This window comes from Sander lucioperca, chromosome 9, assembly GCF_008315115.2.
Source record: "Sander lucioperca isolate FBNREF2018 chromosome 9, SLUC_FBN_1.2, whole genome shotgun sequence".
NCBI lineage: Eukaryota > Metazoa > Chordata > Actinopteri > Perciformes > Percidae > Sander > Sander lucioperca.
In genome coordinates this window covers 36480779-36508673 of record NC_050181.1, presented here as the reverse complement: position 1 = coordinate 36508673, position 27895 = coordinate 36480779, and the positions used below count along the sequence as shown (strand labels likewise).

Below are 27895 nucleotides of genomic sequence, written 5' to 3'. Positions count from 1 at the left end.
TTCTGAACAAGCCGCCATGACAGTCTGTCTTTGAATTTCCGGAGAAAACCAGACCCACGTGACGCGTTCGTCCAATCAGCTGCCGGTTTTCATTTTTGGGCGACAATACAGATTAGGGCCGCCTGCTGTTATGGAGACGTATTACGTCTCGTCGCTTTGGTGTGTTCCAAGGCACTTTTTTGACCAACTCGGGGAGACTGATCATATATCAGTCCAACTGCCTTTTCTGCCGAGGGTCGGCCATCTGGTCAGTGTGTCTGGGCCTTAACCCTAACCATAACCATTGCCTAATTGACTTCAAGGCAGCGCTGCGACCATTGACTTCAAGGCACCTAACCCTTACGTTTTAACCCAAACCTAACCCTAACCATAACCATTGCCTAATCCTGGTGCGAGACGTTGGGGGCTTACAACACCGATAAACGCAGATGCACAGTAGTAAAAATCGCTTTAAATTGGAAAATACAAAGGTTGCATTGCATGACTCTTTGGCCTGTAGGGCATGTAACATAAAGTACTCCTCGCGAAGAATAAATACAAATGATTCTGCAAACCCGTTCAAAGACTGTACAAAAAAAAATTAGAAACACTCCTGCACCCCCTTCCCCCGGTCAACACTGTGAGCGTAGTAAATGTGTAAAACTAATTTCTGACAGGCAGCAGTTGTGCAGGACCATCTCCCACACTGCAACTCTCCTTCCAGTGATTTATATAGACTTTTTTTTTTTTTTTTTTTTTTTTAAATTACTTTTTGTTTCTTGATATTTACAGTCCACGCTGTGCAAAGAAAAGGCAGGGAAAAATCTGTGAAATTGGGACGTTCATCAGCAAGCGACAGGAAATCTGTTAAGAATAATGTTCTTTGTCATGCCAGGTTGTCATCCAGGGCTTCTTTTCCAGGTTTTGCCGCATCCCATTACCGGGGCTTATTGCTCTCTCCTCCCGTTTTATCCAAACAGCATTGTAACTGGGAACCTTTTCTTCATATTTGGCACGCTTAAAAAAGCCACACTGCAGAGAAGGAGAAAAGAAAATCAATATATTCCGTTTGGGGAAAGGGTAACTTAAAAGGCATTCAGAGAGAGCAAAGGAGGTAGAGACATTTAATGCCATCAGACCGATTAACAGACAAGAGCAAGGATGCAGTGAATCCATTAAGAGGTGTAGATAGGCCACCTGCACTCCTCTTAAAGAAAGGAAACAAGTTTGCCCTTAAAACGATAGAGAAAGAAACCTGCCTGCCAAGTGACTGCATGTGCAATAGCAACAAAAGAAAGTGGAAATAGAGGAAGAGAGAAAATCAAAGAGATGCAGATTCATTGCTTATCAGCCATCACCTCCCCTGGCCATGCAGGTAAACCGTAGCTATCCACACATAATCATGTGTGAAAATCTATTAGGCACAAACTCTTTGCAGAAACAATCAGTCAGCTTATATAACAGCATCCATGTCACAGTGTGAGAATTGCCCACTGACTGCCTAATACCAGGAAGCAGTACTTTTGTAGCAAAAAGGATCGAGAGAGAGAAAGTTTCACTCATTCATGGCAGGCCGGGTAATTTTACCCTCTCTCTTTTTCTATGCATTTGTCAGTTTCTCTTTTTCTGACGGGTCCTCTTTATTCTTTTTCCCGAAGACTCCACACTGAGGAGAGGAAAAGGGTTAGAAAATATGTTCAACTGCTGTTATGGACGCCTACAGTTCTGTAAATGACGCTCTATAGACTGCTAGGTTACAGGATACATGAGAATGGATGTGGTTTTTATTAGCTGGGTCGAGGTGCTTCCTCGGGCCCCTTGTCCCTCAGTCCTACCTTCCACAGAAGAAAAGCCAAAAGGCCCAACAACAGCAGCCCAAACAGGATGGACAGCACGATGATCCACCATGGCACTCCTCCGTACTGGGCTTCACGCCTCTCTGGGAACACCGTCAGTCTCACCTGGGGGAACACAACGCAGTGGCACAACATCAGTAATAACATCTCTGGATCTGGAGTGTCAACTACACTTCATGTCTTTTTAGTCTCTCTATATCGTACACAAACGCAGGTTTTTCAGATTGAGATTTGAGATGTATTTATATAAAATAGGGACAGTGCATTTACTTTTCAGTCCCTATGGCAGGTAAATGGGAAAAAAAAATAATGTTCCAACACAATAAATGAATAGCAAAGAAATAACAGTAAAAGAGTAAATAAACAGACAAATAATAAATGTTGCTCACGACAAACCAAGATTTGGGGGACCAAATGAATTAGGTGTAAAGTTCTAAAGTGCTAGGTATTAAGAGTGCTAGTGTTATTGCACATCGCCCTATTGCAAAATGTAATAACATGCTGATATAGATTGCACAATGCCCCATTGCACACACAGATGTGTGTGTTCATGCACTACAATGACATCAGCATTTCAGACCTGTTTTATAAACCGTTATGCGGTAACACTTTACTTGAAGGTATCTACATAAGAGTGACATGACACTGTCATGAACACATGACACTGTCATGAACCCTAACCCTAACCCCCTAACCCTAACTTGTCATGACAAAAACCGAATGACGCTTAATGACAGAAGCGTTATGTCATAAACGTTTATGACTTGTTTATAATGTTTACGACACATTCATGACAGTGTCATGTCACTCTTATGTAGATACCTTCAAGTAAAGTGTAACCCCTTATGCAATAAATTATCATTTCCTCTTCTTTTTTTAAGATTATTTATTTTTTATTTTTAGGCCTTTATTTATAGAGGACAGCTGAAGACATGAAAGGGGAGAGAGAGGGGGGAATGACATGCAGCAAAGGGCCGCAGGTCGGAGCCGAACAAGCGGCTGCTGCATCGAGGAGTAAACCTCTATATATAGGGGCGCCTGCTCTACCAGGTGAGCTTCCCAGGCGCCCTTCATTTCTCTAAATACTATTTACTATTTTCTGTGTTTAATTACCTGTGTGTCAGCATTTTTCAGCATTATGTTCTTTGCTCCGCTGCTGACATGCAGAGAGGCACTCATTATCAACTCCATGTGATGGAGCTTGGAATAATGCTGTTTGAAATAAATGGAAGAAGATCAAGTTTAGATTTTTAGTTTACAGTGCTGGCAGTAATCAAAGAAAACAATAAAATACCCATTCATTTTGCTGCAATAACCCTTTTCCTTTTAATTAAAAAAAAAAACTCTACATAGAGGTTTTCTAATGAGTACCCTCATTTACTAAATGTTTATAGTGTAATGACTACAACATGTGAGTTAAAGTCAACATGTTAATGATCATTATGGAAGTGATGGCTATGTTTTTATAAGGATGTCTGGTGAAAACTTGATACTGCTCTATCACAAAATTATTACAATTAAATTGAATTCTTTTCTTCTACGTAAGTTATAAGTTAATTCATAATAAGTTAATAATTCAATTCATATCACTCAATTCCTTGTGTTTGTGTGTTCAGTTAGTAAGTGCCAAAACCCAATGACTCATAATAACCCACGTTTGAGTAATTTCAATTTTAAATATACAATATATATTTGAATCGGCTGGCAGTTTGGAGTAAAAACAATGAATTCTCCTGCCGTCTGTTGTTACCTCTATGAAGGTGCTGTTAAAGAGGCGAGAGCTGAGAGTGATGACTGCATTACTGTCCAGGCCCAACAGGGTGCACGTTATCGGCACACATTTGGCCCCATCGCCACAGGACTGGCAACGGAGAAGGGAGCACAGAGTTAACAATGAGATCCCCTTACTACTGGTTGCAAATGTGCACACAATCTAGTCATATAAAACAAAAGAATAGAACTCGGTTGTGTGGTGTTACCAGAGTTTCAGATTTCTTCTTGTCAAGTAAACGTGATAAAGTCCCCTGGTCAATTCCATGGGTGTTTTCTGCTGCTCTTCTCCTCCTGGTGTCGCTTACTCCCTTAAAGCAGAGAGTATAATAAATCATTAAAAAGTACATTTAAATATTACATGAAATGAAAACATCTTTATTTGTTTCAATAAATATAAATCTATAACCACATAACTCTGCCTCTGTTAAAAAAAGAAACACCAAGTAAAAAAAGTATCCGTGCAGGCTGAGTGACCACCACATCTTAACGTGTTGTGTTCCAGTGTTGTGACCAATTCATCTTTGCTCAACTCCCAAGTAAGTCTCAAGTCATTTGGTCCAAGTTTCAAGAAAGTCTCGAGTTACTTTTTCGGGGCAAGTCAAGTCAATAATCCAAACAAGTTCATTTAGCCTACTATTCAAATTTATTAGTGAGTTTTTCTTATACAACAGGCTTAAAGTTTTTTGTCATACCTTGACAAACATCACCTGTGTGATGGAATGACAAAAACTAAATATATTACACCCACAGTAGACGTCACAGCAACATCACGTGACGCTTCTGAAGATGACTGCAGAGTCAGCAGTCGAAACTGTCAAGGTATGACGAAAAACTTTAAGCCTGTCGTATAAGAAAAAATCACTTATAAGTCAAGTCAAGTCGAGTCCTAAGTTAAAACAAGTCAAATCCCAAATTAGGTCACTTTTTTTTTTTACACCCAAGATAAAGCACTCTTAAGACCCTGACACACCAACCAGACGGCGACCCTCGGCAGAAAAGGCAGTTGGACTGATCAGTGTCCCCGAGTTGGTCAAAAAAGTGCCTCGGAACACACCAAAGCGACGAGACGTAATACGTCTCCATAACAGCAGGCGGCACTAATCTGTATTGTCGCCCAAAAATGAAAACGGGAAGCTGATTGGACGAACGCGTCACGTGGGTCTGGCTGCTCCCGGATGTTACAACCGGGCATTAATGGCGGCTCATTCAGAATACGATCTCATATTTTACGAAGATAGTTCACCGAAACATGTTTCTGAAAACATTTTAAGCGAGAAATAGACCATTCAGTTGCTGAATCTGTCTCTATCGTCAGATTTTGAGAGGCGTTAGTCAGGCTCATCCTGCTCGTCATTTCCGGGTTAGCGCTCCACCAATCAGATTGGCCATTGAGTCCAACTGCCCGCCTTCCGATTCAACATGTCAAATCGGCCCAAATGAACTCCGACTGACGACGACACGGAACACACCGAACAGACTCGAGTCACTGACCTCGCCAGACTGTCCGACGGCCGATAATCGGGTTGGTGTGTCACGACCTTTAAGTGTAATATCCAGTCTTTATAAAGAGAAAAGACAAGGTATTTGTAGCCCATCAAATAAAATGAAATTTGTACAACTAGTTCAAAGAGTATGACAATGAATTCAAAGTGTATTATACTAAAAAATATAATAAGTCAAGTTGCATCAAAACTGTGAGTCGAGTCCAAGTCACCAAGTCTCAAGTCCACATCTCTGGTGTTCACTAACCAGTTTAAGAGGGTTGATCTCCTTTTTAGGTAAGCAATCCACATGGTCCAACCCAGTGGAGCTGATCTTCATCAGGTAGAGCAGCCACTTCCCATTCGTTGTCTCTTTTGGCCAGTTGATGATAAGGGTGGCATTGCCAAAGTCTTTCAAACTCTTTCCTAGATTGATTATCTGGAAATCAAAACATGATCAGTGTCCTACCCTCAGATGATAAAAGCTATTTCCCAATATAGGGGCTGCAGCCTTCGGAGGCCACAGCCTTCCAAGTCTACCTCGGCCGCATTCTTCCAAGCCCCTGAAGGCCGAACCGAGATCACAGTCTACTTAGTCTTGCGTTGCCAGACCTTCCTCCACACCGCCGCAAAAGAGGGTCTGCCTAGTCCACACAGCATTCCGGGATGGGAGAAAAACGTGCTCTGGTTTATTGGCATATTTTTAAACCAAACACAATCGTCTTGGGCGGTGCTAAGCGCCGGACAGAGCCACGGCGCCTCTGCAAAATAGCCTCGGGAAGGAACTTGTTTTGGTGGAACGTGTACATTCAAAGGTTGTTTTAGTCGTGCAACAGAAAACTCAGATTGGACAGATAGTCTAGCTAGCTGTCTGGATTTACCCTGCAGAGATCTGAGGAGCAGTTAACCATAGTCCTCACAAATCCACTGGAGGTTAAAATTCCAAAACAAAGAAAGCGGAAGGTGACGGACATCCGGCGGAATTTCCGGCGGCACCTGAACAATCCCGGAAGTGGAACGTCGTGGATATAGACTACAGTCTGGTCTACAGAGCATTTCCTGTTTGCTTCGAAGTGCCGCTCCTGTCGCCTAGCATCCTTGATAGCTACAGCTGATAAGTGATCAAAACGTTAACTACAGCACCGAAATGGAGCCACAAGTTGTTCTTTTTATTTATTTATTATTTTATTGGGCTTTTATGGCCTTTATTAACAGGACAGCTTGAAGACAGGGAGGGGAGAGAGAGGGGGATGGCATGCAGCAAAGGGCCGCAGGTTTGAATCCGCTGCCAAGGAACAGCCTACATGGGGCGCACACTCTACCGGGTTAGCTAGAGGTTGCACCCTCTTTTTTTATGTTATCATAACATCTACACAGTTAAGTTCTCGCCTAAAACATTCTCAAAAGTGAATTTAATGATGAAATAGCAGACAAAAATTGTAAAAGAAATCTTGGTTGTTGGCCGAAACGAATGCTGGGAATCCTGGGGCTGCGAAGGATACAACAGTTGGATCCTCCGAATTCTGTAAAAGGAGGATGCATTTGTGGACCGCATTTGAAGGAGCCTGCAAAATTAAATTAAATGGGACAGCCTTCTTCGCGCCACTGTGACACAATCGGTCAACTAATGGGGCCTCCGAAGGCTGCAGCCCCTAAATTGGGACATAGCAATAGTCTAATTTATCTAAAGCACATGCAGAATGCTGGAGTAATAAACATGTCAATGAAATAGAGGAGATACATGAGGAGAGCTAGCCACTCTGTAAAAGTAAATGACTTCCAGTAGCTGCTCTGTACTCACTCTAAACTGGTGTGTGATGGGACTGCCGATGTCGCTTTCAGTCTTCATGGCCGAGTCACTTTTGACCGCTCCTGTGAAGTAGACCTGAGACGGCTGGGCTTGTCTGGAAAAAAACGGAGAAGCACAGTTAGTAGCTTGAATCTATGCATACTTATGTGTTTTCGGATATAAGCTGTGTGTGTGTGTGTGTGTGTGTGTGTGTGTGTGTGTGTGTTAGAGGATGGATACCCGACCCCAGGCCGACGGTCCCCGACGGGCTGGGTTTGGACAGATATTTAGAAATGATGTCCGGGTTCGGGTCGGGCTCGGTCACATCAGCGCGATAAGACATTGAACATTTTAAATTTAAAACAGCTTATTATGTAGCCAATGGGCCTGTTTCACTTGATGCAAAGGTTAGTTTTTGTGATCAATGATGTATATAATATGATTGGGCCTCTTGTGCGCGCCTGTGTTAACGTGCGCTTGTTGCCCCATGTGCGCTGATACACGGGACATTTCTGAATGCCTTCCTACAGTTGCTTAATAAAAGCAGGCTTTCCACACAAACAAACGTACATATGTCATTAGTATGAGATTTTAACTGTGTCGGACACGGGCCGGGCTCGGACAGAAAAATGTGGCCCGATTTGCACTCTACTGTGTGTGTGTGTGTGTGTGTGTGTGTGTGTGTGTGTGTGTGTGTGTGTGTGTGTGTGTGCGTGTGCGTGTGTGTGTGTGTGTGTGTGTGCGTGTGTGTGTGTGTGTGTGTGTGAGATTCTTACCCTGATACAGACAGCTGCAACACGATAGCCACCTTTACTCTTGCTTTGACAGAGAGCATTTCCTCCTGGGAGCTCGTCCTGTCGGATCAGAGGTTACACACAGGCCAAGTCAGAAACTCCTCTAATGGAACTACAAATGTTAACGCATAATTAAGATGAGTGCATTTTGTTTATTTGTTTATTATAAGGTTCCCTATTAGCTGACGGCCAAGACGACCAGCTAGTCTTCATGGGGTCCAAAACAACAATAAATCAGACGATATTAGAACATTTCATGACACACACAGGAGAGGAAAAGAAACAGAACAAACTCTAACAGGTATACTGTAAAACAGATAACAAGAAAAAGAACAAAAGATGATCCCCCAAAAAAATTACATTACGCTATATTACACAACATGACACATGGGTTTAGAGTTAACATCTAGGTAGTTCACAAACACAAAGAATGAATATTTATTACAATAAAGAAAATAAGATATAAAACCTCAAGATAAAAAATGTAAGTTGAAGGTGAGATTTAAAGCTACATTGTGTAAGAATTTCTCCCATTTAGCGGTGAAATTGTATGATAAACAACTGAGTATTACTTTCTTGCCCCTCCCATTCCGATTGCGTTTTAACTCCTACGGTGGCTGTATTATTCCAAGAAGTACGACTTTGTCCGTGAGTGTTCCTTCCAGTGTAATGGGTTTTACGTTTTAATTATTTTGGTACCATTTCATTGCTAACATCAGCTATCAGGTTCCCAAACGAATGCAAGCTAATATTAGTAAAGTATCAGCGTGATCCTCCATCTTCAACAGGCTTTTAAAATCTGCTGGCAGATCGAGTATTCTCCCCCTGGCATCCGTCACGGTGCCACTGAGTGTAAAAGCGCGAAACGCGGAGGTTTGTCCCTCTTTGGCTAATGTATTTTAAAGATGGAGGCGCAATATGGCAGAATACACACAAGCTCATATGTATTCTGAATGGCTGATTCTATGCGTACGAGAATACTTTGATTAGTTGTTGGAAATAATTACACATTAACGAGCACATATTTGTGAAAGAACAAAGGGGTTTTTGCTAAGAATCAACTCAAAACATTACACAACGGAGCTTTAAGTTTCCTTTTTAAAGTTGCCATTCCTTTGATAAAATGTATGTTACTTGGGAGATGGGAAAATAGCTCTGTATATGACATGTTTTTTTTTCAGGAATTTGGATTTTGGTAGAGGTAGAGTCATCCGCCTGCTACTGGCTCCTCACGTGAAATAAGTGTAGCTCTCTAAGCTGTAATTTATAGTATCAAAACTAAATGATGATGTCTGAGTTTAAAGTGCATTAATTACATCTGCTGTATCTGAAGTATTCTCTATCCATATTATGTATTGCTTGATACAATTGCAAGCTTAGATTTACTCACGTGTTTAGCTGCAGATCAATCTCCAATTCAGTAGAGTTGGGAGAGATGCGCGATGTACCCAGTATGATGTAGAAGGTCGTCTGTATGCACAAACGCAGAGACATTATATAAAACAACGCCGTGTGTGCAAAGGAGGCAGCACAATGTCCAAAAGGGGATTTTCCCTTACCTCAGCGTCACGTCTGAAGGGGTTCCCAAGCTCACAATCAGCCTGAGAGCCGGCTTTATTGGCTACACATGTTACCTGCCTCTCCTGAAATCATCAACAAGTTCCAATTAGAACCACAAATTGGAATGTGTGATTTTATGTTACAATATGTGTGCGGTGGTGGAAGAAGTATTCAGATCCTTTACTTAAGTAAAAGTACTAATACCACACTGTAAAAATACTCTGTTACAAGTGAAAAAGTCCTGCATTGAAAATGTTACTTGGGTAAAAATATTTTAGCATAATCAGGAAAATGTACTTAAAGTAGTGAAAGTATAAGTACTCGATGCCGAAAAATCCTCACATTTTAGAAACTGGAAACAATCACAACAGGTCTGTCAATTAACTACGTAAGTGTTTAATCATCTAATCATTTCAGGTGGACTTGTAGCCCGTTATATTGTTGGGTAGTTTAATTTACAATAAAACATCATATTTTATTTGTTTTGTGTGCAAAAATCTTAATTTATAAAGCAACTAGTAACTAAAGCTGTCAGATTAGAAGTAGAAAGTGGCATGAAAAGAAAACACCCAAGTAAAGTACAAGTACCTCAAATTTGTACACTGTGTGTGTGTGTGTGTGTGTGTGTGTGTGTGTGTGTGTGTGTGTGTGTGTGTGTGTGTGTGTGTGTGTGGAGAGAGATAGACAGTCAAACACTATTTCCTGCATTCTGGTGGCTTTTATGCAACAATTTATGGTGCAAATGTTTCTATTTATGTACAGGAAATTATTATTCCCCTTAATATTCAAAACATCACACGTGTTTCAGGATGTCTTTTTTTTTTTTTCTTTTTTTTTTTTAGGAATCATGTACAGTACATCTCAACAATAAATCTGTTAGAGAATGAGACCTTGTTAAAGCCAGAGGCTGCAAAGTTTAAATCTACATGAAAGACAACAAAATCACATTTTTATTTTCACCCTCCCTGTTGTGTTCTTTCCCCCCCCCCCCCCCACCTCCTGTTTTTTCCATACATGTTTTGAGCCCCCTGAATGGTTATTTTTTCCTCTTTTGGGGAGTGGGTTGTCTTTCATATATTCTTTTAGGGGGACAAATCTACCTCTTCTAAATGTGTGTGTGTGTGTGTGTGTGTGTGTGTGTGTGTGTGTGTGTGTGTGTGTGTGTGTGTGTGTGTGTGAAAAAGAGAGTGACAGAGGAAGAGAGACTCACACCAGGTAGACTGCGGGAAGTAGAGTAGGTGAGGGAGTGCGGGAAGGTGGCCTTCAGCGAGGCTTCGTGCGCATCGTCTCCATTCAGATTGGACACTTTGACCTCCAAGACGATGTCCTTCTGGTCGCTGAGCGAGATCACCGGCAGGCCGTCCTCCCTTCAGTCAGACACAAGTTATGAGCCCGTATGCCACGGAAGTAACACACGTGATGTGAATAAAGGTGTGCGTGTGTGTGTGTGTGTGTGTGTGTGTGTGTGTGTGTGTATCATCTTACAGATGCAACGGAGTGAACGTGTCGTCGTCCTTTGTGCTGTAGCCGTAGCGATATGTCACCTTCAATTTGCTTTGACAAACACTGTCGCTGCCACATCCTTCCTTCAGGAAATTCACCTACAACCACATTCACACGCAAAAAAAAGATTACAGGGATGCAGCGGGGAACATCAAACCTACTGCATGTCATAGCTTTCATATTAGACCAGACTTTGTATAATGAGGGAGTAAAGGAGAGAATTCCTTGGTTAATTGCTACAGAATGTTTTTTTTTGTTATTTAGATATTATCTTTTACCTGATACACTGGCAACATTCCCAGGATGCCCACTCTTAAATTAATAGACCTTAAAATGTACTGTTTGGGGGGGTGACACAGAGTGGATAGAGTGCAGAGAACATTACTAAATGTGCATTTACTTACTTTATTTGAACTTAACTCTCGTACATTCTATTTGATTTAATATGATTTTGTAATATACCACAGTTGTTTTAATCTTATTTTTATTTTTTTATCAACTTATTTATGTAATTATTTTTCACTATGGTTGCCAATGGTAATTGTTATTGTTTTGTATGTTTCTCATTTCTTGTATAGCTAACATCCCTTTTGTAAAATGAAAGGTCCCATGACATGCTGCTTTTTGGATGCTTTTATATAGTGGTCTCCTAATACTGTATCTGAAGTCTCTTTCCCGAAATTCAGCCTTGGTGCAGAATTACAGCCACTAGAGCCAGTCCCACGATGAGCTTTACTTAGTATGTGCCATTTCTGTGTCTGTAGCTATTGAGGAGGAGAGAGGGGGGGGGGGCAAGGTGGAGAGTGGGGGGTGTGGCCTTGACCAACTGCCACTTTGCTTGTTTGCAAGCCATGATGTCTCTTTTTCATGGCGGTCCAACTTCTCTGGGTGGGAAAAGCAGAGAAAGGGGAGGTAACCCATCTGAGCTTTCATTTTCTCAAAGGCAGAGCAGGATACCCAGGGCTCGTTTTACACCTATCACCATTTCTAGCCACTGGGGGACACAGGCTGGGGGAACTCATATTAATGTTAAAAAACCTCGTAAGTGAAATTTTCATGCCATGGGACCTTTAAGAAAAAAAGGTATGAGGACATAAAGAGTCTCATGGATGTTTGAATGTGTATCAGTAAAAAAAATTAAAAAAAAAAAAAAAAATATATATATATATATATATATATATATATATATATATATATATATATGTGTGTGTGTGTGATTATACATTAAAACGTCTATCTTTTGTGCATACGCACCTCTGATCGAGTTACGGCTGGCTCGTTGGCGTCCATGACTGGGGAGAGTTGAGGAGTTGAGCTCTGTCTGCGTTTACGGTTGCTGTTCAAGATGCTCACGGACACATCGACAGGGATCCCGCGCAGCTTGTCCCGAATATTTTCCTGTAGAATGACACATTATTCACTACCCACAATGAAGGCTATCAACGAATATTCTAAATTCAAATATATATTCGAATAGTAAAAAGAAACAGACATTTGAATGTGAAAATGTATATTTGAATATTATAACAGAGTAAAAAAAAAACGGGACTCCAGTGGCTATGTGCCTCGCGCAATCGTTCGCGGGCCTGGGTCACAGCTTCCTGTCTGATTGAGCCTAGTCTATATCCACGATGTTCCACTTCTGGGATTGCCAGAAATTCCGCCAGATCTCGCTCTTTATGGCCGGATGTCCATTACCTTCCGCTTTCTTTGTGATTCTTTGTAATTCTAAACTCCGGTAGAGTTATGACGACTACGGTTAACTGCTCCTCAGATCTCTGCAGGGTAAATCCAGACAGCTAGCTAGACTATCTGTCCAATCTGAGTTTTCTGTTGCACGACTAAAACTACTTTTGGACGTACACATGTTCCACCAAAACAAGTTCCTTCCCGAGGCTATTTTGCAGCGGCACCATTGCTCCATCCTGCGCTTGGTGCTGCCCAACACGATTGTTATTGGTTTAAAGAAATGCGAATAAACCAGAGCACGTTTTTCTCCCATCCCGGAATGCTGTGTGGACTAGCCAGACCCTCCTCCGCTGCGCTGTGGAGGAAGGTCTGGCAATGCGAGACTAGATTGAGCCCAGCCGGTCTGGAAGAAAATTCACAGCGAGCGAGTGGGCGTGTTCTATCATGCGGCTGCCGCTACCGGAAGTGAACAAACAACGAGGGAACAAGAAGAAGACCCCACAAAGACACTAAAGTAAATCTTTAACTGCAGAGACAACGAGAAAATACCATCAGACAAATTCATGGAACAGCAAGAGACTCGGTTGTTCATGATCAAATTGGGAACGGCTTCGTGACAGAGGTGTAATCCGCAGCCTGTCCTGTCTCCTACACGCTCCAGAGAAAGCGAGATTATGTACATAATGCGCGAACATAGATATTCAAATGATATACCTCTGTGGTGTTTTAGAATAAATGTTCGAATGTCAGGAAAAAAAGGAATGTCCGGAGAGAGTCACTACCTGTATGACAAGCTGACGCTTAATGCACTGTTTCTTTCCTTTGCTGTCCAAGGTGACTGTTCCGCTGGACTTGTAGGAACCCTCCGAGGGCTCGGAGATGGTCACCCTGGGGATGAGACCGTTCTTCCTGTGGACAGCGTCCGCCTCGAGGGAGTATGACACCGCTAGATGGGACGGAAACAGGGAAGTGAGAGAGAGGAGGATAAAGAATGACAGATGAAAATGCCTGTGCATAGCTTCTTGCTGTTGAATCTCATTATAAGAAGCAAAAACTCTATAGAGACGACATGTTGCTTTAAAGAGCCCCTATTATACTCCTTTTTCAGCATCATATTTGTACTATTGGGGTCTACTAGAATAGGTTTACATGCTTTGATGTTCAAAAAAACATATTATGTTTCTCATACTGCCCATTGCTGCAGTGCCTCTGCCTGAAACACTTTGTCTGAGCCCTTAGCCCACCTTCCCGGAAAGCCGAGTCTGCTCTGATTGGTCAGCTGGCCCACTCTGTTGTGATTGGTCAACTAAATTCAAACAAGCCACTGGGCGGGCTGTGCTTGCTTTGGCATCACCAATGGGCAGCACATATAAACAACTGGGCAGGCATTCTCAATCAGTGACATCACTAATTGAGGAATTTCAAATTTTTTAAACTTTATACATCTATTACATACACAAAACCCTATATAACAAACTAAAAGACAGGGAAAAAACTAAAGCATAATATGGGCTCTTTAATAAAGAGAAAGATGGCTCAGCTTACTCAGTCTGGGAGAGTAGCTCTCGGGGTTGGCAGTGAAGGTGAAGCATACATCAACGTCCAAACTGGGCACACAATGCAGTTTATCCACAATCAGACATAGTACTGGCAAAGTGTTTGACAGTTTTTCCTCATAAGTTTGATGAAGGTCCAGTGTCAAAAAGACAAACTTACCAGAATTTGTTTCCACAGTTCTTTTTGGTGAGGTCGATTACCTCCGGTGAGAACTTGATTTCCTTCTTGATGTTAACAACTGGACGGGCTCTGGGGAAGACAGAACTCAAGTGAGCAACTCAATAACCACAATCAGAGATGTACAGTGAAGAGAAATGTGCCAGTCCACTCACCTGTAGACAAAGACGGAGTCAGAGAGGGATCCCACGGCCAGGTCAGGGTAGGCATTCTTATCCAAGTCCATGTTTCCTGCCAAAGAGTAGCCAAACAGCTTCACTCCTAAAGGCTTGCCGGACAGAACCTGAAGGAAGAGAGACACACATTTTGGTAGAGCGCGCGCCCATGTAAAGAGGCTTAGCCCTCGACGCAGCGGCCGCGGGTTCAACTCCGACCTGCGGCCCTCTGAATGTCATTCCCCCTCTCGCTCCCCTTTCAAGTCTAAGCTGTCCTGTCAGAAATAAAGGCCTAAAATGACGGTTGTAATTGGTTTAAAGAAGTGCAAACAACCCAGAGCATTTTTTTCTCCTATCCCAGAATGTATGTGTGGTGTAGCCACAGCGCAGTGGAGATAGAGCTGGCTAAGACTAGCTACAACCTAACAAAAGTAGTAATCTATATTATGATGGACAATATCCCCACATTTGACGTAAATTAGATTTTTAGGAAGCTCTTAAGGTTCGAGCATGACGGTCACACAGATTTAAGTCCTTTATCATTATTGAAACAATATCTTTATTTGGATTTAACTTTCTTATAGATGGAAACATTACACATTTGGACAAAATGTATATGTAAAAATTAAATCAGCTATACCACCGGCTTATTACATACCTGTGCAGCATTTTTAGAGCTGAGACCCGTGGCTGATCCATGGTAGATGTGAACTTTCCCTACACCAACATCCGAATGGGGAGCTCCCACTGCAAAATCTGACACAAGAACGACAACGGTGTCTAACAGTGTGGTTATACAGGTACATTTTTTGATTCAACGAGGGACACGAGAATGATCAGCTGACAGTCTATGAACAGGCAAACACATTGCAGCCTCACCCTGGAAACCGTCCTGATTGATGTCTCCTAGGTTTTCCACAGCCAGGCCAAACATGGAGTCCTGAGGTCCGTCTATTCTGGTGGGGCTGACTTTGTTCCACTTTCCCTTATTGTTGACGTAGACGTAGACAGCTCCTCCGATTTCCCCGTCCTTCTCAAAGTACTGCGGTGCTCCCACCACTATGTCCTGCCAGCTAACAAACAACAGCAGCGCTAGTCCGTGAGTATGCAGTAATAGCGACGGCCCTGTTTTTTTTTAGATTATTTTTTTTGTGGCATTTTTAGGCCTTTATTCGACAGGACAGCAGAAGACATTAAAGGGGGGAGAGGGGTAATGAAATGCAGCAAAGGGCTGCAGGTCGGAGTCAACCTGGGCCCACTGTGTCGAGGAGTAAACCTCTATATATGGGCGCCCGCTCTACTAACTGAGCTATCCTGGCACCCGCGATGGCCCTGTTTAAAGCAGAAGTTACAGGTTGTGTGCTGCATCGCCCTGCGTCACTCACCCGTCCCCATTGAGATCCATTACGGTGAGATCGTAGCCGAAAGACGAGGCCAGCCCTTCCCCTTCCAGGGTGTACTCCTCTACCATGATTTTGCTTGTTTGCGGGCCTTTCTTCAGCAGCACCACCGCTCCACTGTGGTTCGCTCTGGGAGCTCCCGCCACCACCGTCAGCTGGCCCTTCTTGGTCAGACTCTTCCCCGAGTCCAGAGCGAAGCCTTGGAGACAGAGACAAACAAATGCTTGCTTACATAGCGGAGGTAGTCAGGTGCTTGAATGCGCTTCCTTGGGGGCTTTTTTTTAAAAAAAAAATGTTATCAGATAGTATAGACCGAATGGGGGGAGAGAGAGGGGGGATGACACGCAGCAAAGGGTCGCAAGTCGGATTCGAACCCGGGCCGCTGAAAATGACTGGGCCTACGACGATGGAGCAACTGAAGTGATGGTGTAATATTGGTAATGAGGGGGTGAAGACAGCGAGCGGCGTTTTACCCAGATAGCTGTTGGGAGGAGCGGGGACCAGGTCAGGGTTCTTTTCGTTCTCATCTCCCACCTCAAAAGGACCGTCATCATAGATGCCCATTTCTAGGAGGGTTTCGTTGTTTTGCTCCAAGCGTACCACACCTGGAGGACACGAGAGAAAAGGAGTAGATGGGTTAAGACAGTGGGAAGATCTGGCTTGGAATAAAACCATGCAAAACCCATTACACACACATTCTAATTAGCAGTAGTGTTGAACACATTACTGAAAAAAAGCATCACTGGCAAATTCCTTTGTAATAAAAGTGGACATCATAAATCATATAGAATAGATGGTAACACTTTACTTGAAGGTATCTACATGAGTGACATGACACTGTCATGACACATGAACCCTAACCCTAACCCTGACCCCCTAACCCTAACCCTAACTTGTCATGACAAAAACCGAATGACACTTACTAAAAGAAGCGTTATGTCATAAACGTTTATGACTTGTTTATAATGTTTATGACACGTTCATGACAGTGTTATACCACTCATATGTAGATACCTTCAAGTAAAGTGTAACCGAGATTGATAATGAAGGACATGTGCAGTTAAGTTCTTTTACAGTACATCCTTTTCATAGCTTACTTACTAACTGCAAGCTGCTCTCACACACACACACACACACACACACACACACACAAGACTACCTTTCCAGTTGTACGCTCCAGGAGCCCCAAAGATGAGGTAGTGGTAGTCCTTGTCGAATGTGGCAGAGAGGCCCTGCTGGCAGGAGCCGAACAACTCGTGGCCTCTGTTCCTGCGATCGCAGAAATGCCAGCTCTCTCCCTCCTCAGGCGATGAGGGGTCGACAGTCAAGGACTGACCCATCACGACGCAGCGGCCGATAATATCGCGGGACTCGAGGGGTTTGCCCACATTGCTCCGCCGTTGGTAGCGATGGGCACAGGTCTACCGTAGAAACAGAAACCCACAGTTACGTTGAAATGTATGTTTTCGGGTTTAGATGCCACGGTGATTAGCCATTTGAACTCCAATTCCAGTTGAATTTCACCTTACAGTTTTTCACGATCGCTATGACAATCTTTTCAATACACTGTGTCTACCAAAACAATGCAAACATGTCTCAAAATCAAATAATTCTTCCAAAACACTAACACATGTTCTTTTCCAACAGGAACATTTAGTCAATCATAGCACAATGTCTGCATAACTTCAATCAGCTGTTTCTCAATAAATGCACGTATAAAATGTAAAATGTATAAAAATGTGTGTATATATATATATATATATATATATATATATATATATATATATATATATATAAAATATATTTGGGTTTCAATTTACAATATGAACAGCTGTTCACTTTGACTTTCACCTATAAATTAGGTTTAGAACATGATGTTATCTGTTCTGACATACAGTGTGAAAGCATTTGTAAATTTGGCAATAAAAATCCATTGTTTTGGTCTGGGTTGAGCTTGTGTGTAAAAGAAGTTCAAGCATTTCAAATGTTTGTTAACTGTATTCATTTTGTGTCAAAGCAACAAGAAATGTTTTAATTGTATGGCCTACAAAGACGGATGTTGTTCTGTGTTAATAGTTTAGGAAAGTTGATAAAAGTATTGAAAAAATTGTCATAGCGATCGTAAAAAAACTGTGACTGGCTTCAAAGCCAGAAAAGCCAATCACTCATATATTTGACATAGTAAGTATACATTCTGCAGGGCTGACATTTTTAGTAGATCTCCACTGTTTACACCAGTTGTTTGAGCCATCTATCAAACAAAAATGCTGCTGTTTATAATTGTAAATTGAAAGAATTGAGTTTTAAACTGTTGGTTGGACAAAACAAGCAATTCGAAGATGTCACCTTGGGCTCTGGGAAAATGTAATTTCATTTTTTGGACAATTTAAAGACTAAACAATGAAGTGATTAATTGTTAATTATTATGAATATTATTAATTATTAATAATTAATTAATTAAGAATTGTTTAAATCTTAATCTTGAATGCAGCTCTAACATGTTGTCTGTGCTTGATTCAGAGCTTCATTGAATATCACTTATTTAACTGACTTGCTCAAATCCAAGACACAAATATTATGGCTGTACTATTGGACGATTTTAAATGTTGTTTTACATGTCCCTGTAATCCAGCATGGTATTTAATGCCCTTGGAAAACACAGGGTGTTGTGTGTTTAAAAATATCTGTAGGGCTGAAGCTGATGATTATTGTCATCATCAATTAATCTGCCAATTCTTTTCTCAATTAAAGGACAAATCCGGCACAAAATGAATCTAGGGGTTAATAACACGTGTCCGAGTTTGACCGTTTTCTGTAATATGTTTTCATGCTAATGGGATGTGACCAGTTTCATCGCAAAGCGCTAATTAGCTTATAACGCTAGTCGTCGGGGCACGGCTAAAGTAAAAATATTTTTTTCTATATTATTCTATACCACTAACAAGGCTCAAAATAGCACCACACTTCAACGGTAGCATAATGAGGGTCCCTACATGTAAACCGAAGAATTGAGAACTGTGTAAGTGTACAGACTTACAAAGTTTATTAAAAAGATAGTTTACAAAGACCGGCCGCCATCTTGGGAAAACAGTCCGACCAGTCGAACGACGAACGCCATGCATATATTTTAATTCATGCATTTCCATGTAATTACATTTCACAAACATAATTCCCATTGGGAAACCACGGACCATGGGAGATTTCAAGTGACAGTTCAGCTCATGTTGCACGGCGTTCGTCGTTCAATTGGTCGGACTTGGTCGGTCGTTTTCCCAAGATGGCACCCGCCTGTATACGTGAACGGTACTGTCTTTCTAAACTATCTTTTCTTCTTTCTCAATGCTTCGGTTAACATGTAGGGACCCTCATTATGGTACCGTGGAAGTGTGGTGCTATTTTGAGCTTTGTTAGTGGTATAGAAATAGCAAAATTTCTTTTTACTTTAGCCGTGCCCCGACAACTGGCGTTACAAGCTAATTAGCGGTTTGCGATAAAACGGGTCACATTCGATTAGCATGAAAACATATCCTAGAGAACGGTTGACTCAGTACACATGTGTTATTAACCCCTAGGTTCATTTTGCGCCGGATTTGTCTTTTAACTGACTAATAGTTTAGTCTACAAAATATCATAAAATAGTGAAATATGCCTGTTACAGTTTCCCAGAGTCCAATGCGACCTTTGAATGTCTTGTTTTATTGAACCAACTGTCCGAAACCCATACATTATTCAGTTTCCAATGGTACAAAACAGAGAAAAACAGCAAACACTCACATTGGAAAAGCTGCAACCAGAGAATTTTTGCCACTTTTGCTTGGCGCAAATGACTGAAATGATTAATCAATTATCAAAATAGTTGCTGATTAATTTCCTGTCGTCGACTGACCAATCGATAAATCAACTAAAACAATGTTTCAGCTCTACAACTGAGTTTGTAATATCAAACTGAAGTTGATAAATTTCACTGTCATGGTCAGATACAAAGACACGCAGTCTTACCACAATCTTTCCTCCTGGCCCCTGGCTGTTGACCGACACTCCCATCCACTGGTTCTCTTTGCTCTCTTTGGTTAAATCCTCTACACAGAGACAGGGACAGGAATACACACAAAAAGATGATATTCTAACTTAAATATTGGGGAGGAAAGTGTATGAATAGCTTAAAACTACAGATGCCAGCAGATATCTCACCTTTGTTGTCAAAGATAACTCTGGTGCAACCACCTGAGGTGGAGGTCATGTCACAGTTGTACAGTCCTCCTGTCACTTTAGACTTTTGGCCAACCAGGGCTTTTGCTCTCGGTGCACCAACCAGCAGCCTGCAACAGACAACACAAATAAATCTGTTAAACCACATGCAGCTCAATCAGAATGAGGAGCATTCTGACATTTTTTCCACTTGCACATTATATTATCACACATTCCAGTCTACTGTGTCACACAGCAGCCACATTCACACACACACACACACACACACACACACACACACACACACATCCGCCACCAAACTGATGTTCCATGTCCTCACGGTCCGACTGAATCAAAGACCCCTTTCAAACGCCTGCTGTGGTTGATTGTACATGGCTGTCTATCTCTATCTCTCCACACACACACACACACACACACACACACACACACACACACACACACACAGAGGTTGCCATTGTGGACCAAGGACAAGGACAAATGCCACACCCAACCCATCATTACCTACTTTGAGAACTTAAAAGAACTGGAGTCCGAACCCATATGATCTACCTTACATTTCCACTTAGATTTTTTGAGAATGCGCGGTGCACAGGCTAATGCTCATAAAACACCTACTTTTATGCTATGATTTACTAAGATTATTACTATCAGTATTATTATGGCATTTCGATATGATACCTTGATGTGTCCCCCCCCCCTTATTTATTTTATTTTTTTTTACATTTTATTTTATTTTAGATTTTTTTTTACTTGTAGTGTTGTAATGCTAGTTCAATGTATTTTGATGAATGATGTTTATGATGGATGTTTAAAGAAAAAGGTAAAAAAAAAAAAACTATACTGATTCTACTGATATACATTTTATTCTATGTATTTCCTGTGTAATTTCCATCAACAAAAAAAAAAATGACACAGCCAAGTCTTGACGGTGGGCATCATCCATGTCCGAGGGTTTCCTACACAGTAAATCAAACAAGTCCTGGATGTCTTCCTTTGAACTGATGCTTCTCTCTCTCTCTCTCTCTCTCTCTCTCAATGTTTTTAATTCAAAGGGGCTTTTTTTAAGTTTCACTAACAGTGTTACCAAAGCCTCAACATACAAGTTGTCCAAATATTCGGACAGAAAACAATAGTTATATGAACATTAACATAATATTAGGATGGATTCATATTAATTATATACATGTATTTGTATGGCAAATATGAAAACAAAAGTTATTGAGCAATATGAAAAATAAATTACAATTAAATTATAATACAAATGTAAAGAAATAGGAGTGTGTGTGTGTGTGTGTGTGTGTTCCAGAAGCTCTTTGGCTTGCTTTGTCTGTCCAGAGTTAACATTGCGCAGCACACTGTCTTCACCAGATGAGATTAAGCAAAGCCATTTTTAGCTGGAACACAAAGCGTTCTCAGATACGCACACCAGCTGGGAGGGAATCATCTACAGAGACATATAGTCAGAGTGAAGTCTAGAGCTGAGGCCTAATGTGATCAGCATGTCGGCAGCATAGACGCCACTAGTCAACACAGCAAACACTAACTGCATGTGGGAGAAGATGTCGAAAATAGAAAGCGCAACGGCGTAAATCATCGTGAATATTGACTTGAGAGGGCGTGATGGGGATTAGCAAAGGACAATAAATCTATTTATGTGACATACAAAATGATGGCTTGTTAAATCGCTTCACAAAGTTGTCCACAGTTTAATATGCTGTCGTCATGACATGAATTTAAATGGGTTTTAGAGGAAATATTGAAAAAGTATGAAGAAATATCTCTTAAATAAAATGCTTTACGATAAGTCATCACAATGGAAACAAACTCACACACTGTTTATCCACTGTGAACCACTGGATTGGTTTGGCTTTGTTTCACAAACCAGAGCACTATAATTTGTGCCGTTACCATCCAGTAAGTGTCCAATCTTGCTTTTTTTTTTTAATTACTAGGGAAGGGAATGACACTTGACACAGAAGTCAACTCACCCCCACCTATGTGCGCTACCGTAGCGAACAGAAAAACATGTTTTCACACCGAGTGGAATTGTTGGGGCATGTGCTTGTCTATCAAAGATGAGTCTGATTCGTCACTTTAAAGATGGCTAACAGTGAATCCCAGGTGGGCACGTCTTCACTCCCATTGTCCTCGGAGACACAGGAAGTCAGGAGAATAGACGGAAAGAGCTCTGCCAAGACACGTTGAACTCTGGGAAACAGGGTCACTGGGTCTGGGGTCTCTGCTGCATTAATGGATACTGTAGTTCCTACTTCTACATAATCCCATTGTGATACTTATTCACTGTCTCATTCAGGTGTTTCCTTTGAGGTAATGCAAGCAACACTAGTACACAAACAGCATCAAAAGAGGTTATTATCTTGTAATTTACATGCAACAGAAATGTGCTCGGTCCGTCGGTCACTTTCTTTTTTTGGATTTTAGTCCTTCTGTTGAATGTGTAGGTCTTTTCTTAGCAGCACAGTCACTGACTGAAGCATTTCGTGGACGCGTCTTTGGGTTTTCAGCCGTGCCTTGACCTGTTGCAGCAGTCCTCTTCGTCTCCAAAGCTGAACGCTGCTGTTGTCCTTTCTCAGCCGTGACGTAAAACGCATCACTCGAGCTGCTGCACGTGAAAGTCGCATGGCTACACCAATTTGTAAACTTTCTCAGATATACTGAGAAATACAGAGAGAGTTATGTGGAGCCGATAGGCTTAAAGCTATAGTGCGTAGTTTCTGTCGCCCCCATGACGAATTCTAAGTAATGACAACAACACTGTCGGCACGTCCACATGATACAAGCCTTACGTGTTCGTGCACGCGCCCCACTTCCCCCAGCCCTCTGCGATGCAGTTGCTTGCAGCGAAGGAGGACAGGAGGATTAAAAAAACATGATGGACCCTTCAGAAGAGGTAATTATCTTCACTCGAGTTTCTGCGCGGGAAAGTCACCAGACGACACAATCTTCTGAACATAGTCATACTGAGAAATACAGAGAGATGTGTGGAGCTGATAGTCTGAATTAGCTTTGTAGCAACTCATTTGGCAATGGCTGGAATGGAACAGACTTTCAGTAATATAAAATAGTCGCGCACTATAGCTTATAAGTAGTTGCTTACAAATGATGCAAATTATAAAAAGCCTTGTTTGAGAATCTAAATTGGAGACTAATCTTAGTACACACATATTATCTTTATTGCTACACATTATTAATATGTTTTGCTATTGATGAGCGAAGTGCTCACATGCTGTGTCAGGGACTAGCACTGTGATGAGGTTGACCGGCCGCTGCTGTCACTGATAGGGACTCTGCTGTAACCTAATCGTTCACCACCAGCAGAGGAAGCCCCAACACACAGTCTACAGGAAGGACAAAGACAAACTGAGTGTGTGCGTGTGTGTGTTTGGGTGCAAGTGTGCAATCACTGGCAAAACAGACAAACACATACTGGCAGTGGCACTCAAGACACCCAGGCAGAGTGACCATTACAGAGACATCCCATTGAGAGAGGTGTGTGGGTGTTTTTCACAGCGGCAAACTGGCTGTCGGCTACAACACAGCCCGTTGCTTAGCGACAGCCAGCGGCACCCGATCAAGTAGACCTCCAAATGGGTTGCAGATCCAGAGGTTCATGTCATGTGTTACCCAACTTCTCTCTCCATCCTGTCTGCCAGGATCGAGCCCGCCGAGTCTGAATAACAGCTGATGTTTGGTGCCCAGATGTAAAACTGATTTATATTCCTCTCAGCATTCTTTCAACCATCACCACTTTCTTTTCCTCACTTCTTTACTCTATCTCTATCTCTGTTGGATACCCTCAACTAAACAGAGGGGAAAGGTGGTTGGGAAAGGACTAAATTAGAGTCTCTACACTTGTACACAGACCAAATACACACTCACACACAAAGTTGACTTACTGTAAATTCTACAGTCTCCCTATCTTACCGACCATTTGACCTAGACACAGAGTGACATTGACATTACTATTTAACATGCCGGATTGTCCGGCTTTCCTCTTTCCCACAGCGTGTCCCTATATATCCTTCACTCTTCTTGCTACCTCTACATTTTCCTAGAGCCAGTTTTATTGCTCAGAAACACACACACACACAAACACACACACACACACACACACACACACACACACACACACACACACACATACATGCATTTACTTTCTCCCACACATTTCTCAGACTCCATCCAAACTCTTAAACTTCCCTAACCTCTCACACCATCTCCTCCTCCCTCCGCTCCCCGCTCATGCATTTTGCGCTTTCCCTCTTGATTGTATTATACAGACAGCTCCTTCTGGCAATTATGACCAACCATGGAATGCAACACACACACACACACACACTGACATGTGCACACATGCACATACACGATCCCACCAGCTCCTGCCCTCTCCTGCAGGTACATGTAGCACTGGAATATATAAGTCTGAATTCAAGTTGGCATGCATGGCTGGCAAAGGATTGTGACTCAGTGTGCACACCCAGCAGTGAGCAGACACATACGGGGGGGGGGAACACAAGCACACACACACCAACACTTCGTTCTTGAATTTCCCCTTGGGGATCAATAAAGTATCTATCTATCTATCTATCTATCTATCTATCTATCTATCTATCTCTATCTACTTATCTCAGCACACATGTTGTTGCAATGTACTTTAGTGAACTCAAATCACCGTCGGCACATACAATCTATCTATCTATCTAGCTATGTATCTATCTATCTATCTATCTATCTATCTATCTATCTATCTATATATCTATATATCTATTGTTTCTTTTTTGCCTCAGGTTAGGAATTTATCAAGCAGCTTTCTGACACTCTTCCAAGTGACTGACAACAAGGCAACGCCTCAGTGCTAAGCCACAGCATGCATCAGCACCATTAAAACACACCGTGCACACACACAAATACACAGTCCACACAGTGAGAGCACATTCCACCTCTATAACAGCAGTATTAGCACCATCACTTGCAAAACGAACATCTCATCTCAAACAGCTCATTCGTTATGATGAGCTTGGACTGAACCATTGCTGATTAAGGACAAGACTATATTGCAAAAGACTTGTTCCAAAAACTATTCAACTATGTGGAGTATAATTGTACTTGACAACAGATTGGGGCAAATAGCTCTGCATGATGGTAAATAAACCTGAAAATTACTCTCAAACTGAATCAATTAATTGTTCCATAAAATGTCAGACAATAGTAAAAAAAAAAAAAAAAACATGTCATGGCACTTTCCCAGAGCCACTATTGCCGTATTGAAATAGCTCATTTTGTTTGACTATCAGTTCAAAACTCAAAGTATTCAGTTTACTACCACAGACGACGAGGAAAACCAGCGTATCTTCACATTTAAAGAGCTGGAATACGCAAATGTTTGGCATTTTTGTATAAAAATGACTTGAGTAATTAATGGATTATCAGAATTGCAGATTCATTTTCTGTCTATCTACTTCTCGGTTACAGTAATTGCCTAATTGTTTCAGCAGTTGACACCTCCACTGACAACTCAATCTACATTTCTGTATCTACACTGATGTCTGTTGCTTTCCAGTTCACAGAATCTAACTGTGTTCTGTTTTCTTGTATTTTACTTTACAACCTGAAGCAGAGGGACTCTGTGGTGACTTTGGTCTTGTGCTGATCACCATGTGTCTTTCATTTAGACACAGCCTAAAACTAGGACAGTGTGTGTGTGTGTGTGTGTGTGTGTGTGTGTGTGTGTGTGTGTTGTGTGTTGTGTGTGTAAATAAGTTTAAAGAACAGGTTTTAACCTCTGTGGAGAAAGTCATAGACCTGGGAATTCCTAATAACTCTGAGCCTTAATAGTTTGAATATCTTCCATTGTGTATACGTACTGTTGTGACGTTTTGGCATTAGTTCCAAACTCAATCCAAACTGCTAGGCTACTTAGAGCACAGTTTCATCCCATCTGTTGACCAATTACAAAAAATAAAAGACTGTGTATTGATAATTTCTGAGTGAAAAGCCAGTTAATAGCAGCACAAATAGTTAGCATTTATCATTACCAGTATTAGATGTGGATCCCCGCCAGAGGCACTCTTGCTGTTGCTGGTATTGTAAGTAAGGACCCCCTCTTGTATCCTGTATTCCCTTGGAATAATTTAATGTAGCCTTTTTTTAGACTCCTATAGTATTAGTTATGTGAAGGAACAACACAAGAGAAATGTATTAAAAAAGATATTAGACATGTATTAAACATGTTTGCAGATAAGAGTTATATATTTGTTAGATTAGAAAGTTATCTAGTAACTATTATATTTTCTTTTGTAAAAATAAATTACATTTATAAAAATACATCACAAATTTTCATAGCATAGTAAATTAAAAGACTGAATCTGAAAACATTTCACGGACCCCAGAGTGCTGCTGACCCCACTTTGAGAATCTCTGTTGTACCGTCGGTTTAAATGACATAATCTAACGAATTGCATTTCAAATACAGCAGTTATAAAATCAGCTCCACCTCAACCAACTACAGCTTTAAAATTCTGCTTACACATCCATGCATCAGTATTAATAATCCAACTATATCATTATTTTTTCTGCATTGAGTACTTTTACTTTCTATAGTTTAAGTACATTTTGATGGTTACTAACTTATGTTACATTTTCAATGCAGTACTTTTACTTGAGAGTATTTATAAAGTGTGGTATTGCTACATGTAGCGTACTTTTAATCTGAATACTTCCTCCACCACTGATTATGGACCAGCAAAACAAAAAGTCCTTCAATCATAAACAGAGGAACACATTTCTGCCTGGTCCATTATACTCAAACAGACTCCCAGATTAAAGAATTGGACTGTTCTGATCTCAGGTCAGTTAATATTCAGGCTATTCAAACCAGTGACCACTTGATGGCAGTTAGCCTTTATGCAGAATGACAAATCCCTGTGAATCAATGCCCATAAAAATTCCAACAATGATCCAGTGAGATGTTTTGGAACAATTAACGCCAACGCTCGGTCTTATCTAAAACCACTCTGGGAGAAAGTCAGCAAAAAAGACAGAGAGAGAGAGAGAGAGAGAGAGAGAGAGAGAGAGAGAGAGAGAGAGAGAGATTGAGAGTGAGAGTGAGAGAGAGAGTGAGATTGAGAGTGAGAAATGTGGCCGCGCACATATAAGTCATATAACTCACAAATAAGGAACCTGAAAGGAAAGACTCAACAAAGATGGCCAAGGGGTAGGCTTATGGTTAAACTTACAACAGGTGTACATACAGTAGCCTACAGTGCATTCTTTTTAGAAGCTGAAGACAATGGTTTGTTGAAATCTGGTGGTAGGCCTAAACAGCCGAATGCTTTGAAACTAACGTTACCTGCGACATAGGCTAAAGTTACCTGAGCTCAAATCATTAACGTTAGCATTTAGCACCCGTGACATTTCTACAGTAACTTATTAAATGGTGCGGTTCTCGAAAGTAGGTTAGAAGGGATTTTTTTTCTTTATTCCTGTAACAGCTGAAACACTCCAAAACTCCAGGCGTCTACGTTGCTGTGACATTTTAATTACATGGTCCCAGAAGTTATTTTAATCACATAGACCTATATAGCTTGTTTCCGAGGCGAGGACGGTGCAAAAGTAACATTAACTGCTTCCAAACATGTGCCCCCTTTAAAAAAAGAAAAAAAAAGTGTGGCTCTTACATTCTCTTATCCACCGGATCAAGCTGCCAGTGCATGGCGAGAGAGAAGCCGAACAAACTGCCTGGATCTCCGTTCTTCCGCAGGACATTCTCGGTGTCCAGGTTGAACGCCGACAGTCGCCCACATCCCATTAGAAAGGCGACCGTCCACAGTCCACAGGTGATCCTGCCCTCCATTAGATACAATCACATACAATGCACAGTGCACTTGGACTGGTGAAAGGTGAGTCCTTACTGAAGGAGGTGCAGAGTGCGACTGACTGACTGACTTGACTGC

General features: G+C 41.5%; 1 protein-coding gene across 1 annotated transcript; it reads right to left on the bottom strand.

Annotated features, from left to right (window-relative positions):
- Nucleotides 1-441: 441 nt before the first annotated feature.
- Nucleotides 442-27895, bottom strand: itga6b (integrin, alpha 6b). Its single transcript, XM_036005782.1, has 25 exons — nt 27620-27895; nt 19905-20032; nt 19713-19792; nt 16873-17134; nt 16187-16318; nt 15699-15912; nt 15193-15386; nt 14972-15069; nt 14314-14441; nt 14141-14230; nt 13970-14031; nt 13207-13370; nt 11990-12133; nt 10718-10833; nt 10443-10599; nt 9232-9315; nt 9063-9142; nt 7655-7732; nt 6891-6993; nt 5362-5528; nt 3815-3920; nt 3586-3696; nt 2949-3047; nt 1815-1940; nt 442-1011 (listed from the first exon to the last, which is right to left on the bottom strand). The coding sequence occupies exons 1-25, from the start codon at nt 27793-27795 to the stop codon at nt 847-849; spliced, it is 3264 nt and encodes a 1087-aa protein (XP_035861675.1). The 5' UTR covers nt 27796-27895; the 3' UTR covers nt 442-846.

Coding starts and splice junctions, on each gene's coding strand:
- itga6b (XM_036005782.1), bottom strand. CDS start 27,795: ATGGAGGGCAGGATCACCTGTGGACTGTGGACGGTCGCCTTTCTAATG. Junction 9,143..9,231: donor CCTTCAGACGTGACGCTGAG/GTAAGGGAAAAT, acceptor TTGTGCATACAG/ACGACCTTCTACATCATACT. Junction 6,994..7,654: donor TTGCAGCTGTCTGTATCAGG/GTAAGAATCTCA, acceptor GTTTTTTTCCAG/ACAAGCCCAGCCGTCTCAGG.